We start from the raw sequence: 13,973 nt of genomic DNA, 5'->3' as shown, positions 1-13,973 counted from the left end.
TAGTGGGCACGCAGTCACCACCAATGGACAATTGAGGAGTGGAAAAACATTGCCTGGAACATGGCAGAGAGAGAGCTCAGTATACTTGAGTGGCCTGAGCTGTAAATTTGCTCATTCTCTTACTGCTCTATGTTCACTATATCTATTTTGTATATAATCTACCCTAAGCCTAGCCATAACCCTAACATGAAAATAGCTTTGTGTCAGAGGAGGCTGGTGGGAGGAGCTGTAGCAGGGGCTCATTGTAAAGACTGGAATGGAATAAATATAATGGTATCAAACACATCAGACATATGGAAACCAAAAGTTTGACTCGGTTCCATTTATTCCATTCCAGCCATTACAATAAGCCTTTCCTGATATACCTCCTCCCACCAGCCTCCTCTGCTACATGTCCACAACCCGGTTCAACCCTAACCCTCAACCACAGCCCTAGACCTAACTTCATGTCCACACCCTGGTTCAACCCTAACTCTAGACTCAATCACAACTCTGACCATAACCCTAGCTTCCTGTCCACACCTTGGTTCAACCGTAACCCAAGCCTCAACCCTAACCCTAGCTTCATGTCCACACCCAGGCTAAACTCTAACTCTAGCCATAACTCTAATTTTATCCATAACCCCAACCCTAACTTCAAGAAAAAAAGCTAATCTACAAAAGCTGCTTTTGGAAGACTTGCAGCCCAATAATTGTATCAGCTTGTCTCTGCTGCCCCCTGTGTGGTTTACAATGGAAGTACAGGCAGCACAAACTCATCTGCATGACCTCATTGCCCGGAGTCTTCTCACTTGTCCATGGGGAGAAGAATTTGTATTATTATTATTATTATTATACCCCAGGTAATGCTTTAGCTTTTTCTAACACCGGAGAGAATTTCCATATTTGTTTTGTATTATTTAATTATTTGTATATGTATTTATCATTTCATTTGTTTTATTGTATTATTTAATTAACATTTAAAGTATGCAAAAGTAGGAAGAAAGGAGTGACTCAACATTTTTAATGAATGAGCAGGATAAAACTTTATTTTTCAATAAAACGTTTCCTCTGTGACAGAGGTCCACATTGTCATATATATAATGTATGTGTCCTACATAAATATACATAGTGTTTACATCATATGTAATACCATTGAAATATTTACAATCAGACACATAATTCTACTCTCAAACTCTTCACAGGCGTATTTTGCATTAAGATGTGTCAAGAGAGAGAGAGAGAGAGAGAGAGAGAGAGAGAGAGAGAGTGTGTGTGTGTGGGGGGGTGTGGGTGTGTGTGTGTGTGTCTTAGAAAAGCTGAAAAGCATGTTACTTTTAAAGATTAGGTTTGTGTCAGTCCAAGCAAAGCTAAGCAGTGGCTTGTATTGCTATAGTATAATATAACTTCATTAAATTATTAGTAGAAGGCATCACTATGATTGCACACTGTCTGTGAGACTGTGCTTTTGTGTTTGTGTCTGCTTCCCTACCTTACCAGTGTGTTTATTTGTATACCTGTGTCTGTCTTATTATGAAGTCAAACGCATGGGACAATTCATTCAAAGAGAATTGCTGCCATTTACATCCTTAAACACATATCTAGAAATGATTTCACAGCTTTGAATCGGGACTTACTGTAACAGAGATGATTAGCAAGAATTCAGCTTTACGAGACATCATCTGGCAACATTTAGGAGAAAACACATCCATACAGTGAAGTAAATACAAAATCAATATTGCTCCTATAGCATCAGTCAATCTATCACATCTACAGTATGTTCACCTTACAATATACACAGCACAACTCAGTTGTATGACATCATACACTGGAATTAATACACTGACTGGCATGAGAGTATACGTACCGTTTTGATTTTCCAATCCTTTTCACCATCTATAAATTCAGCTGCTGAGACAGTTTGTCAGTGTTATTGTGAGTGTTATACTACACTTCTAAGCAGTAAACACGGACAAAATGTAACAATGTAAGACCAGGAATGATACTAGTAGTATTATTATACATTATCAGAGCACAATCTAGTAAGTATACAATTTCTTTGTCTATTACAAATAATACGAAACACCTATGTATGTGCTTATTTGGATGGTCTAAAGTCTGTGCTTTTGTCATTTTGAGTCATTAAAGACTTATGAGACTGTCATCTTGTGAGGGAAGGGACCATACAAATGCCTGTGCTGTTGGTGAGTTGAAAAGATGAGCTGTGAACAGATCACTCTCAATCCTTGATATACAGTACCAGTCAAAAGTTTGGACACCTTCTCAATCAAGGGTTTTTCTTGATTTTGACTATTTTCTACATTGTAGAATAATTGTGAAGACATCAAAACTATGAAATAACACATATGGAATCATGTAGTAACCAAAAAAGTGTTAAACAAATCAAAAATATATTTTATATTTGAGATTCTTTAAACTAGCCACCCTTTGCGTTGATGACAGCTTTGGCATTCTCTCAAACAGCTTCACGAGGTAGTCATTTCAATTAACAGGTGCGCCTTGTTCAAAGTTAATTTGTGGAATTTCTTTCCATCTTAATGGGTTTGACCCAATCAGTTATGTTGTGACAGGTTAGGGGTGGTATTCAGAAGATGGCCCTACTTGGTAAAATACCACATTATAGCAAGAACAGCTCAAATAAGCAAAGAGAAAAAAATTGTCCATTTCTTTAAGACACGAAGGTCAGTCAAGCCGCAAAATTTGAAGAACTTTGAACATTTCTTCAAGTGCAGTCGCAAAAACCATCAAGCGCTATGGTGAAACTGGCTCTAAAGAGGACCACCACAGGAAAGGAAGACCCAGAGGTAAAAAAAAAAATAATAATAATTAGGCAAGTCAGTTAAGACCAAATTTACAATGAAGGCCTACCCCGGCCAAACCCTGGCGATGCTGGGTCAATTGTGCGCCGCCCTATGGGACTCCCAATCACGGCCAGATGAGTCTTTGTGAGACGCAGAGTAGGTGAATGGATGATCCCCGCATTTGTGTTTCCCACCGAGAAGCATGGAGGAGGAGGTGTGATGGTGTGGGGGTGCTTTGCTGGTGACTGTCAGTGATTTATTTAGAATTCAAGGCACACTTAACCAGCATGGCTACAACAGCATTCTGCTGCGATACGCCATCCCATCTGGTTTGCGCTTCGTGGGACTACCATTTGTTTTTCAACAAGACAATGACCCTACACACCTCCAGGCTGTGTAAGAGCTATTTTACCAAGAAGGAGAGTGATAGAGTGCTGCATCAGATGACCTGGCCTCCACAATCACCCGACCTCAAACCAATTGAGATGGTTTGGGATGTGTTGGACCACAGAGTGAAGGAAAAGCAGCCAACAAGTGCTCAGCATATGTGGGAACTTTTTTGGTTACAACATGATTCCATGTGTTATTTCATAGTTTTGGTGTCTTCACTATTATTCCACAATGTAGAAAATAGTAAAAAATAAAATTTAAATTTAAATTGGAATTAGCAGGTGTCCACATTTTTGAATGGTACTGTAGACATAAAGAAAATGATCACTTTACAAGTTTACAGTGTATCAACTCCAAGCGGAGCAGAACTTACAGTGTAAATATAATCTAATAATAATATACCATTTAGAAAAGAACAAATAGCACTAGAACAATTAATCTGTCAAGTCTGGCTATTCCTATTGGTTTGCTACAGCTAGAAGCCTCTATCTAAACAGTGTATTAAACATTTGTACACATTTCATGTTTTGTATTTACAATCATTTACGTACAGTATACACGAAACGTGCTGGCATTACTGCTATGAGGTTTAAGCGAAGGTAAACAGTAAGAGAAAAGACATTGCCTTTAATGATGATCCAATATGCTGTGAAGCAGATCACTGATGTGTATAAAGATCTATGGCGTCACATAATATTGAATCTCTGTGTTGGTAATTGTCAATACTGTCAGGACAGGCAGATGAAGTGGGGATGTTTACATTTTTGCAAAATAACTCGAATGTATCCCCATAGAATTAAGTGTAATTGTAAAACATGGCACATAATCACATCTATTGGCTACCACATGACATATTAATAATTCTAATTTTGCTTAAAAAATGATGAGTACAATTTTGCAATTCAGTATTCACTACATACGTACACTACACTACCTGAACCAGTTACTTCTGTCTCACAAATAAGAGAAAACACCTTGCCCTCAGTCTTTCCCTCAACTTCTACCGACAGATAAATATCTATAATTGTAAACACAAATATGGCATGCCAAGCAAATAAGCTGGCTAATAATGTTGTCTTAGTTTAGGAATCTGAGCATGTATGGCACTGAAACATATGACTCAATTATATCGTCATGGTCATCCCAGACAAGGTAGTGGGGGGGGTATAGTCATTATTATGACAAGATTGAACACTGTTAGAACAAAACAGTGTGGTAAGCCTATCTGGGACAAGCGTTATCACTGTAGCTACTTAACCATTCTCTAGTTTAGATCACAGTGGAACAATAATTAGTGCTCCCATCTGGATAGTAATTGAAAAACATGTGCGCTTTGTTTTCAGCTTTTCAGTGTGACACTGTAATGTCATATATTTTTTTACTGACACTGTACCAACAGTTTGCTTTTTGCATTCAACCCTGAAGTTAGCCTTGATTGTGAACTAGTCATTCCCTTGCTTGACAGTCAAGGTCTGGTCTGCTCTGGTGTGCTTTGCTTTGTGCATGTACAATACAGTACTCTCTATCTTACCACTGCTCTATGGGAAGCCACACTTCTCCAGATACTGGCCTGGCCCTGCTGTTTGGGCCTCTCTCTCTTTTGTTTCTCTGTCAAGCCAGAGAGTGGAGGACTGCAGCAGACTGACTAGACATAGTCCTCTACCATAGGGATAGATACATGTGTGATTTATCTCTGTGCCCTCTACTCCCACTTGGGTCGTGTCAGTGGAGAAGCAAGGAGAAGCACTGCAGAGGGCACATTCATTTACAATATATAACTCCAGCAGTGTGACCTGCTCACAGACCTACCTAGACTTCCACTCTGTATATCTTGCTTATGTACTATAGCTACATATAGTTGAAGTCTGAAGCTTATATACACCTTAGCCAAATACATTTAAACTCAGTTTTTCACAATTCCTGACATTTAATTATAGTAAAAATTCCTTGTTTTATGTCAGATAGGATCACCACTTTATTTTAAGAAAGTGAAATGTCAGAGAATTATTTATTTCAGCTTTTATTTCTTTCATCACATTCCCAGTGGGTCAGAAGTTTACATACACTCAAATAGTATTTGGTAGCATTGCCTTCAAACATTTTGGGTAACCTTCCAGAAGCTTCCCACAATAAGTTGGGTGAATTTTGGCCCATTCCACCTGACAGAGCTGGTGTAACTGAGTCAGGTTTGTAAGCCTCCTTGCTCGCACCTGCTTTTTCAGTTCTACCCACACATTTTTTATGGGATTCAGGGTCAGGGCTTTGTGATGGCCACTCCAATACCTTGACTTTGTTGTCCTTAAGCCATTTGCCACAAATTTGGAATTATACTTGTTGTCATTGTCCATTTGGAAGACCCATTTGCGACCTAGCATGAACTTCCTTACTGATGTCTTGAGATGTTGCTTCAATATATCCACATAATTGTCCCCACAACATGATCCTGCCACCCTCCTGCTTCACGGTCGGGATGGTGTTCTTCGGCTTGCAAGCTTCCCCCTTTTTCCAAACATAACGATGGTCATTATGGCCAAACGGTTCTATTTTTGTTTCATCAGACCAGAGGACATTTCTCCAAAAAGTATGATCTTTGTCCTCATGTGCAGTTGCAAACCGTAGTCTGGCTTTTTTATGGAGGTTTTGGAGCTGTGGCTTCTTTCTTGCTGAGCGGCCTTTCAGGTTATGTCGATATAGGACTCGTTTTTCTGTGGATATAGATACTTTTGTACCTGTTTCCTCCAGCATCTTCACAAGGTCCTTTGCTGTAGTTCTGGGATTGATTTGCACTTTTCACACCAAAGTACGTTCATCTCTAGAAGACAGACTATGTCTCCTTCCTGAGCGGTATGACGGCTGCGTGGTCCCATGGTGTTTATACTTGAACACTATTGTTTGTACAGATGAATGTGGTACCTTCAGGCGTTTGGAAATTGCTCCCAAGGATGAACCAGACTTGTGGAGGTGTACAGTTTTTTTTCTGAGGTCTTGGCTGATTTATTTTTGATTTTCCCATGATGTCAAGCAAAGAGGCACTGGGTTTGAAGGAAGGCCTTGAAATACATCCACAGGTACACCTCCAATTGACTCAAATGATGTCAATTAGCCTATCAGAAGCATCTAAAGCCATGACATCATTTTCTGGAATTTTCCAAGCTGTTTAAAGGCACAATCAACTTAGTGTATGTACACTTCTGACCCACTGGAATTGTGATACAGTGAATTATAAGTGAAATAATCTGTCTGTAAACAATTGTTGGAAAAATTACTTGTGTCATGCACAAAGTAGATGTCCTAACCGATTTGCCAAAACTATAGTTTGTTAACAAGAAATTTGTGGAGTGGTTGAAAAACGAGTTTTAATGACTCCAACCTAAGTGTATGTAAATTTAGGACTTCAACTGTAGCTTCTAATCTCAAAGAGCAATGGAGACTCACACACAGAACCATAGAGATCTGTGAAAACAGACAGGGGCAGAAAGTAGTGGCATGATTCCACCATTATAAATGATTCAGATTCTAACAATGCATAGGGATTTTGAAAGTCACAGAAGTTTATGTGGATGGTCTACAACAGGTTTTCTCCTGTGAACCCCCCCCCCCATACTAATCAGGGTTGGAACATAAAAAAAGGTTTGGGCAATATGAAAGGGATCTTGTGCCTCTCAAAATGCCAGGGGTTCTAGGTCGCTTAGCAACAGCAGTGGGTTCAGATACACATGGCAAACAAATGCTGATCTCTCTGGACCAGCCGTTAATGCCAGCCTCTTCGTAATCCTTTTTCTCACCTCTTCATTCCCTCTTTCTGGATAGTAATAATGATGGACAGGAGGTAAAGACAAATAGTTAGAAGGGGGTGGCTAGGTGGGAAAACCTTGATTGAGAGGTTGGCCAACACGCCAACAACATCATAATGTCTTTAACTATTTTGCCCTCAGAGTCTCTCCAGGCTAGGGCCTGTGTGTGTGTGTGTGTGTGTGTGTGTGTGTGTGTGTGTGTGTGTGTGTGTGTGTGTGTGTGTGTGTGTGTGTGTGTGTGTGTGTGTGTGTGTGTGTGTGTGTGTGTGTGTGTGTGTGTGTGTGTGTGTGTGTGTGTGTGTGTGTGAGATAGAAAGAGAGGAGGGGCGGAAAGGGGAAGGGGGTGCATCAGGTGTAAACCTGGTCCTAGGAGCGTTCACTCAAAGCGTTCGTAGTTCCTGGTTTGTCTCACCCGGGGTACCATGTCCAGGAGCAGTCTGAAGGGAGAGAAGACAGATACATTGTGGGATACAAGAGCAGACAAGATGTGTCATAAGACATTAGATGATTGACTGTGTATAATGTAAGATAAGATAAATACTTTATTTTCCCCATGGGGGAATGTGTGTGCATATGTGCACGTGTCAATATGTGTTCCTATTTATGGCTAATCAAGTCAAATTTTATTGGTCATGTACACGTGTTTAGCAGATGTTATTGCGGGTGTCGCAAAATGCTTGTGTTTCTAGCTCCGACAGTGCAGTAATATCTAACAATTTCACAACAATACACACAATACACACACATTTAAGTAAAGGAATGGAATTAAGAATATATATAAATATGGATGAGCAATGTCAGTGCGGCATAGACTAAGATACAGTAGAATAGAATAGAATAGAATACAGTTTAAAATGAATAGAATAGAATACCGTATATAACGGGTATATAATAGAACAGAATAGAATAGAATACAGTTTATAATGGGTATATAACAGAATATAATAAAATACAGTATATAATGGGTATATAATATAATAGAATACAGTATATAATGGGTATATAATAGAATATAATAGAATACAGTTTATAATGGGTATATAATATAATAGGATACAGTATATAATGGGTATATAATATAATAGAATACAGTATATAATGGGTATATAATATAATATAATACAATACAGTATATAATGGGTAAATAATATAATATAATATAATAGAATACAGTATATAATGGGTATATAATAGAATATAATAGAATACAGTTTTTAATGGGTATATAATAGAATAGAATAGAATACAGTATATAATGGGTATATAATGTAATATAATAGAATACAGTATCTAATGGGTATATAATAGAATACAGTATATAACGGGTATATAATATAATATAATAGAATACAGTTTATAATGGGTATATAATATAATAGAATATAATACAGTATATAATGGGTATATAATATAATATAATAGAATACAGTTTATAATGGGTATATAATATAATATAATAGAATACAGTATATAATGGGTATATAATAGAATAGAATACAGTATATAATGGGTATATAATGTAATATAATAGAATACAGTATATAATGGGTATATAATAGAATATAATAGAATACAGTATATAATGGGTATATAATAGAATATAATAGAATACAGTTTATAATGGGTATATAATAGAATATAATAGAATACAGTATATAATGGGTATATAATATAATAGAATAGAATACAGTATATAATGGGTATATAATAGAATACAGTAAATATGGGTATATAATATAATATAATAGAATACAGTATATAATGGGTATATAATAGAATATAATAGAATACAGTAAATAATGGGTATATAATAGAATATAATAGAATACAGTATATAATGGGTATATAATATAATATAATAGAATACAGTATATAATGGGTATGTGGGTGTCTGTGCATAATATGAGTGTGTGTACAGGTGTGTCATGTGACTGTCTGACATGTGATTGTCTGTTTACATTTGTGAGCGTGTCTGTGCGTCTGTTTGCATTTGTATGTGTGTGTGTTTGTAGGCTACATGTCTCTTACTTGACACCGTAAGCGAGGATGATGAGTCCGATGATGACGCCGATGGATCCGTCCAGGTACCAGACGTCAGGGTGGTGTCTGAACACCTCAGCACTGATGAGGATGGAGAAACCCATGATGCCCCCCACCATGGAGTTAAAAGCTACAGCCACAGAGAAGAACCACATCAATAACCACAAGAGGGAAAATGGAACATGTTGATTAGGCAAAGTAAAGGAGATGGGCTATAATAAATAACAACATCTACCTTTTCACATCTGATAAAACAAACCAGGTGTGTTCTCATTCAGCAGTCTGAGTTTATGTGCATGTGCATTTACCTGGCTATCATACAAATCTGTACAATGACGTTCCCTTTTCTTTCACTCTTTTAGAACTAAAATATACGAAGCTACTCTATTCTGAATATCTGACATCCAAAGCCAGTCAGTCAGAGTCAAAACCTCTTTGATTATTCCAATGCCTGTGGTAACAGTGCAGGTGAGCTCCCCTGCACCCCCGAAACATAGTGAAAGACAGAGACCCTTCCCTAACCAGTCAGTCATGTGCTTCGATCTAGCACCTGCCTCCATATGTGTCCAGTGGGAGATAAGTGGACGGTCTGAAAGCAGAACAGCAACATCAGGTTTATTGGATGGTTGCTGTGTGTGTTGTGAAGCCTGCGGGAGAGACAGGGTGGAGAGCATGAGACAGAGACAGAGACAAAAAAACAATAAAGACAGAGATAAAGAGAGGAAGGAGTCTAGAAGGGGAGGGGGATGGAGGGAAGGGGCGGAGCGTCTACAGCTGAACCACGTACACCAGTCGCCTCCAGCTCTTATTTATTACCATCATTTGTTTTTCCGCCTCTCTTCCATTTCTCTCACCTCTCTGGCACCAGGCCTTATATCTCTACTTTAATTGGCTTCAGTTCAACAAGGCATGCTGTGCAAGCCCTCAGTATTTGTGAGTGCAAGTGTGTGTGCAGTGTCTCTCTCTGTGTGTGTGTGTGTGTGTGTGTGTGTGTGTGTGTGTGTGTGTGTGTGTGTGTGTGTGTGTGTGTGTGTGTGTGTGTGTGTGTGTGTGTGTGCGCGCGCGCGCGCGCATGTGTGTTTGGAATTTGGACATGTGAGTCAGTCTTTCCCACCCTACCGTCAGTGATGAGGGCTCTACTGGTCAGCACTCTCCCCAGCAGGAACTTGAACACAGCCAGGATGATACATACAATCCCACTGACAATAGACACACTGAAGAGGAAGTCATCCTGAGAGAGAGAAAGTGAGAGAGGGGAGAGAGAAGGGAGATAATAAAAAGGGGGAAAAGTAGTAAATATAGAGTGATGAGTCAAAGGGTTACAGGGTGCTCTTGTCCTCAGCAGTATCATTGATATTGCACAGCCAGGATCAGAGGCCTGATCAGGTGCCTCTCCTCTCCACAAGGTCATTACATTTGTGAGGAGCCTGGTAATAACACACTGCTTTACAAACACATGATACAGTATTAGAGTATTAGTAAAACAAAGAGATGACAATCAGCTTAGTGTGGACATTGTCTTGATGCAATATGCCACATATCTAGGATGGTCAATTTCAGTGCCTTGTACATGGAGTAGGATTTATTTTTTATTAGATATAAATATTAGATATAAACACTGTAAAACTCAATAGTCTCAATCTTGTTTTTTAGATCCTTGTTTTGTTAAAGCGTCATTCTTTACATCACAAGCCTTTACAGTATAAAAACTGAACAACACATATTTTTGTTCCTCCCTCTAATGTATAGATATCTTGTCTTCCCTTGACGTGTTCAGACTTAAACACCTACTGGCTGCGAGACTGTTGTGTGTGTGTGTGTGTGTGTGTGTGTGTGTGTGTGTGTGTGTGTGTGTGTGTGTGTGTGTGTGTGTGTGTGTGTGTGTGTGTGTGTGTGTGAGAGAGAGAGGGGTGGGAGAGAGAGAGGGAGGAAAGAGAGAGAGAGGGAGATAGAGAAAGAAAGAGGGCAGGACAGAGAGAGAGGGAGAGAGAAATGGAGAGAGAGACAGTGAGAGAGAAAGGGAGAAAGAGCGAGAGAGAGAGAGAGAGTAAGAGAGCGATAGAGAGAGAGGGATAGAGAGAGAGAGGAAATACAGAAGGTGTCTTTCGTTCTCTTTCTTTCTTTCTGTTGTTTTCCCCTGGTTCAAATTAAAGGTCCTCTCCCACACAGCAGCTGGGAAACCAATATCCCTCCTCCATTTTTAATGAGGCTTCAAACTCACTGGGCACTCTGAGGGAGCGGTAGGGTGGACATGATAGGAACCACATCCAGACACTGCTACACACACACACACACACACACACACACACACACACACACACACACACACACACACACACACACACACACACACACACACACACACACCAAATGAGGCCATCTGCCTGAACACTCTCTACCCCCCAGTCCTACCCAGTCTGAATTGGGAGCAATGACCCCTATCCACCATACTTGGTGTCTAACTAGGACCCAGGTCAGTTAATCCTGTCCGGTTGATGGATAACCTCTCATGTACATGTCATACAAAATTCAGACGTACGTGGAGATTGTAGGATTTGCATGTGCCAAATTATTAGGATTTATTAAACTGTCAACCGCAACATATACACATGTTTTCATTGATAAACAAGAGCCATGTTACAACCCCGCCTGGGATTTTAACCCCGCCTGGGATTAAATAGTCTATAATGTCGCGCTCCTATCACGCAGCAATACTGTAGACTACCCATACTGTCATAGGCTACCGGTCTATTTACTTTCAGGCATGGTTGGCTATTGAATGAGCAATGGATAAATGGTAGCCTAATATTTATTGTGTAGCAGAGGAGAGACATGCCCTGCAATATGATCATGATTTAGGCCCATATAATGAAAGTAAAATAAATATATTAGTCAACATGCTGCTATGTGATCTTCTTACCAAAGGCAAATGCATCTGTTTTGTCATTAGGCCTATGTTTTAATGTTTTTATTAGCCTACCATCATTATAATTCCTGTGCATCAAACATCTCCATTTCCCCCAAAATAACTATATTTGCTTGATCAACCACTGGAAGTTGTATGTACGCATGGTCTGAGATTTGCGTGGAGATGCACACACTTTCTCTTCAAGTTCAAGATGTATAAATACCAACCTTTAGAGTTTAGGTTTAGAGTCTTTTTTGTGCACATGCCCCTTTGATAAATGAGGCGCCAAGGCAGATGTCTGTGTGTGGCTTGATGGAGACCCCAGGTGTAGGTTTGATTTGGCAACAAGCCCTGGTATAGTATAGTATAGTATAGTACAGTATTGACGAGCCTACTGAGGAGAGACAGCTAAATGAGTCTTTGGACCAATAAGGCCAAGACATTGAATGAATCGAAGCTTGTTAAACTCGCTCCCATCACACTCATCCATGTTTAGAGTCAATTGAAGGAGGATGGAGAGGGATATCAACACATAGACATAGACAGAGAGATAGAGAGAGAGAGAGAGAGAGTGAGAGAGAGAGAGAGAGAGAGAGAGAGAGCAAGATGGAGAGAGATCTTTAAAAAGAGTTGGTGTGAGGGTGGATGTCTGTGTAAAGACTGATCTTTTGGATCAGTTCAGTCACTAAATTGTATTATACAGCACCAAATTAACTCACATTATTTCTTCTACTTCTCTTAAACTCTGCCGAAAGCTATGCCCTGAGTAACACATCTAACCAGACAGCTGAGGCTTACAAAGCTTAGACCACACAGGCCCTCTTCTACTGAAACAACCAGCCTACCAGCAGCTACCTAAACAGGAACCAAGAGTATTCTGGGGGCTTATTAACATGAGACTGAACAGAGAGAGAGATAGAGACCTTTATGGTTGTGAGGTCTGGGGTCCACTCCCAAACCAAGACTTCACAAAACGGGAAAAACACTCATTGAGACTGCACGCAGAATTCAGCAAAAATATCTTCAGTTTACAACCCAAAACACAAAATAATGCATGCAGAGCAGTTAGGCTGATACCCGCTAATTATCCAAATCCAGAAAAGAGACGTTAAATTCTTCAACCACCTAAAAAGAAGCGATTCCCAAACCTTCCAAAACAAAGCAATCACCTACAGAGAGATTAACCTGGAGAAGAATCCCCTAAGCAAGCTGGTCCTGGGGCTCTGTTCACAAACACAACAAGACCCCGCAGAGCCCCAGGACAGCAACACAATTAGACCCAACCAAAGCATGAGAAAACACATAAATAATTACTTGACACATTGCAAAGCATTAACAAAAAAACAGAGCACACTAGAATGCGATTTGGCCCTAAACATAGAGTACACAGTGGCAGAACACCTGACCACTGTGACGGACACAAAATTAAGGAAATCTTTGACTATGTACAGACTCAGTGTGTCACGCCCTGACCATAGAAAGCCTTTTATTCTCTATGTTGGTTAGGTCAGGGTGTGACTAGGGTGGGTTATCTAGGTTGTTTTATGTCTATGTTGGCCTGGTATAGTTCCCAATCAGAGGCAGCTGTTTATCGTTGTCTCTGATTGGGGATTATATTTAGGCAGCCATTTCTCCACTGTTTTTTTTGTGGGATCTTGTTTTTGAGTCAGTGCATGTTGCACCTCAGTACTGCACGGTCGTTGTTTGTTTCTTGTTTTGAGTTTCACATAATAAAGATGTGGAACTCCATTCACGCTGCGCCTTGGTCCGAGTATACTTCAAAAAATCGTGACACAGTGAGCATAGCCTTGCTATTGAGAGAGGACGCCGTAGGCAAACCTGGCTCTCAAGAGAAGACAGGCTATCTGCACACTGCCCACAAAATTAGGTGGAAACTGAGTTGCACTTCCTAACATCCTGACAATTTGTATAAATTCCCATGTCTTTTGGGTGAAATACCACAGTGTGCCATCACAGCAGCAAGAGTTGTGACCTGTTGCCACAAGAAAACGGCAACCAGTGAAGAAGAAACACCATTGT

General features: G+C 39.7%; 1 protein-coding gene across 3 annotated transcripts in view; it reads right to left on the bottom strand.

The window, feature by feature from the left end:
- Nucleotides 1–1,025: 1,025 nt before the first annotated feature.
- The window catches only part of LOC139399914 (transmembrane protein 163a), a 96,422-nt gene continuing 83,474 nt past the window's right edge, over nt 1,026–13,973 (bottom strand). For 2 of the 3 annotated variants that reach the window (XM_071145043.1, XM_071145051.1), the window contains exons 6-8: nt 10,145–10,256; nt 9,014–9,155; nt 1,026–7,422 (exon numbers count right to left, since the gene is read on the bottom strand). In XM_071145043.1, the coding sequence (XP_071001144.1) occupies nt 7,362–7,422; nt 9,014–9,155; nt 10,145–10,256 (315 nt within the window). In that variant the 3' untranslated portion in view covers nt 1,026–7,361. Of the gene's footprint in view, nt 7,423–9,009; nt 9,156–10,144; nt 10,257–13,973 lie in introns of those variants that run through there. The other variant, XM_071145058.1, reaches the window with a different exon arrangement.

Source organism: Oncorhynchus clarkii, chromosome 3, assembly GCF_045791955.1.
Source record: "Oncorhynchus clarkii lewisi isolate Uvic-CL-2024 chromosome 3, UVic_Ocla_1.0, whole genome shotgun sequence".
Classification (NCBI taxonomy): domain Eukaryota; kingdom Metazoa; phylum Chordata; class Actinopteri; order Salmoniformes; family Salmonidae; genus Oncorhynchus; species Oncorhynchus clarkii.
Note: the sequence above shows the minus strand (reverse complement) of the source record. Positions and strands in the feature narration are given on the sequence as shown.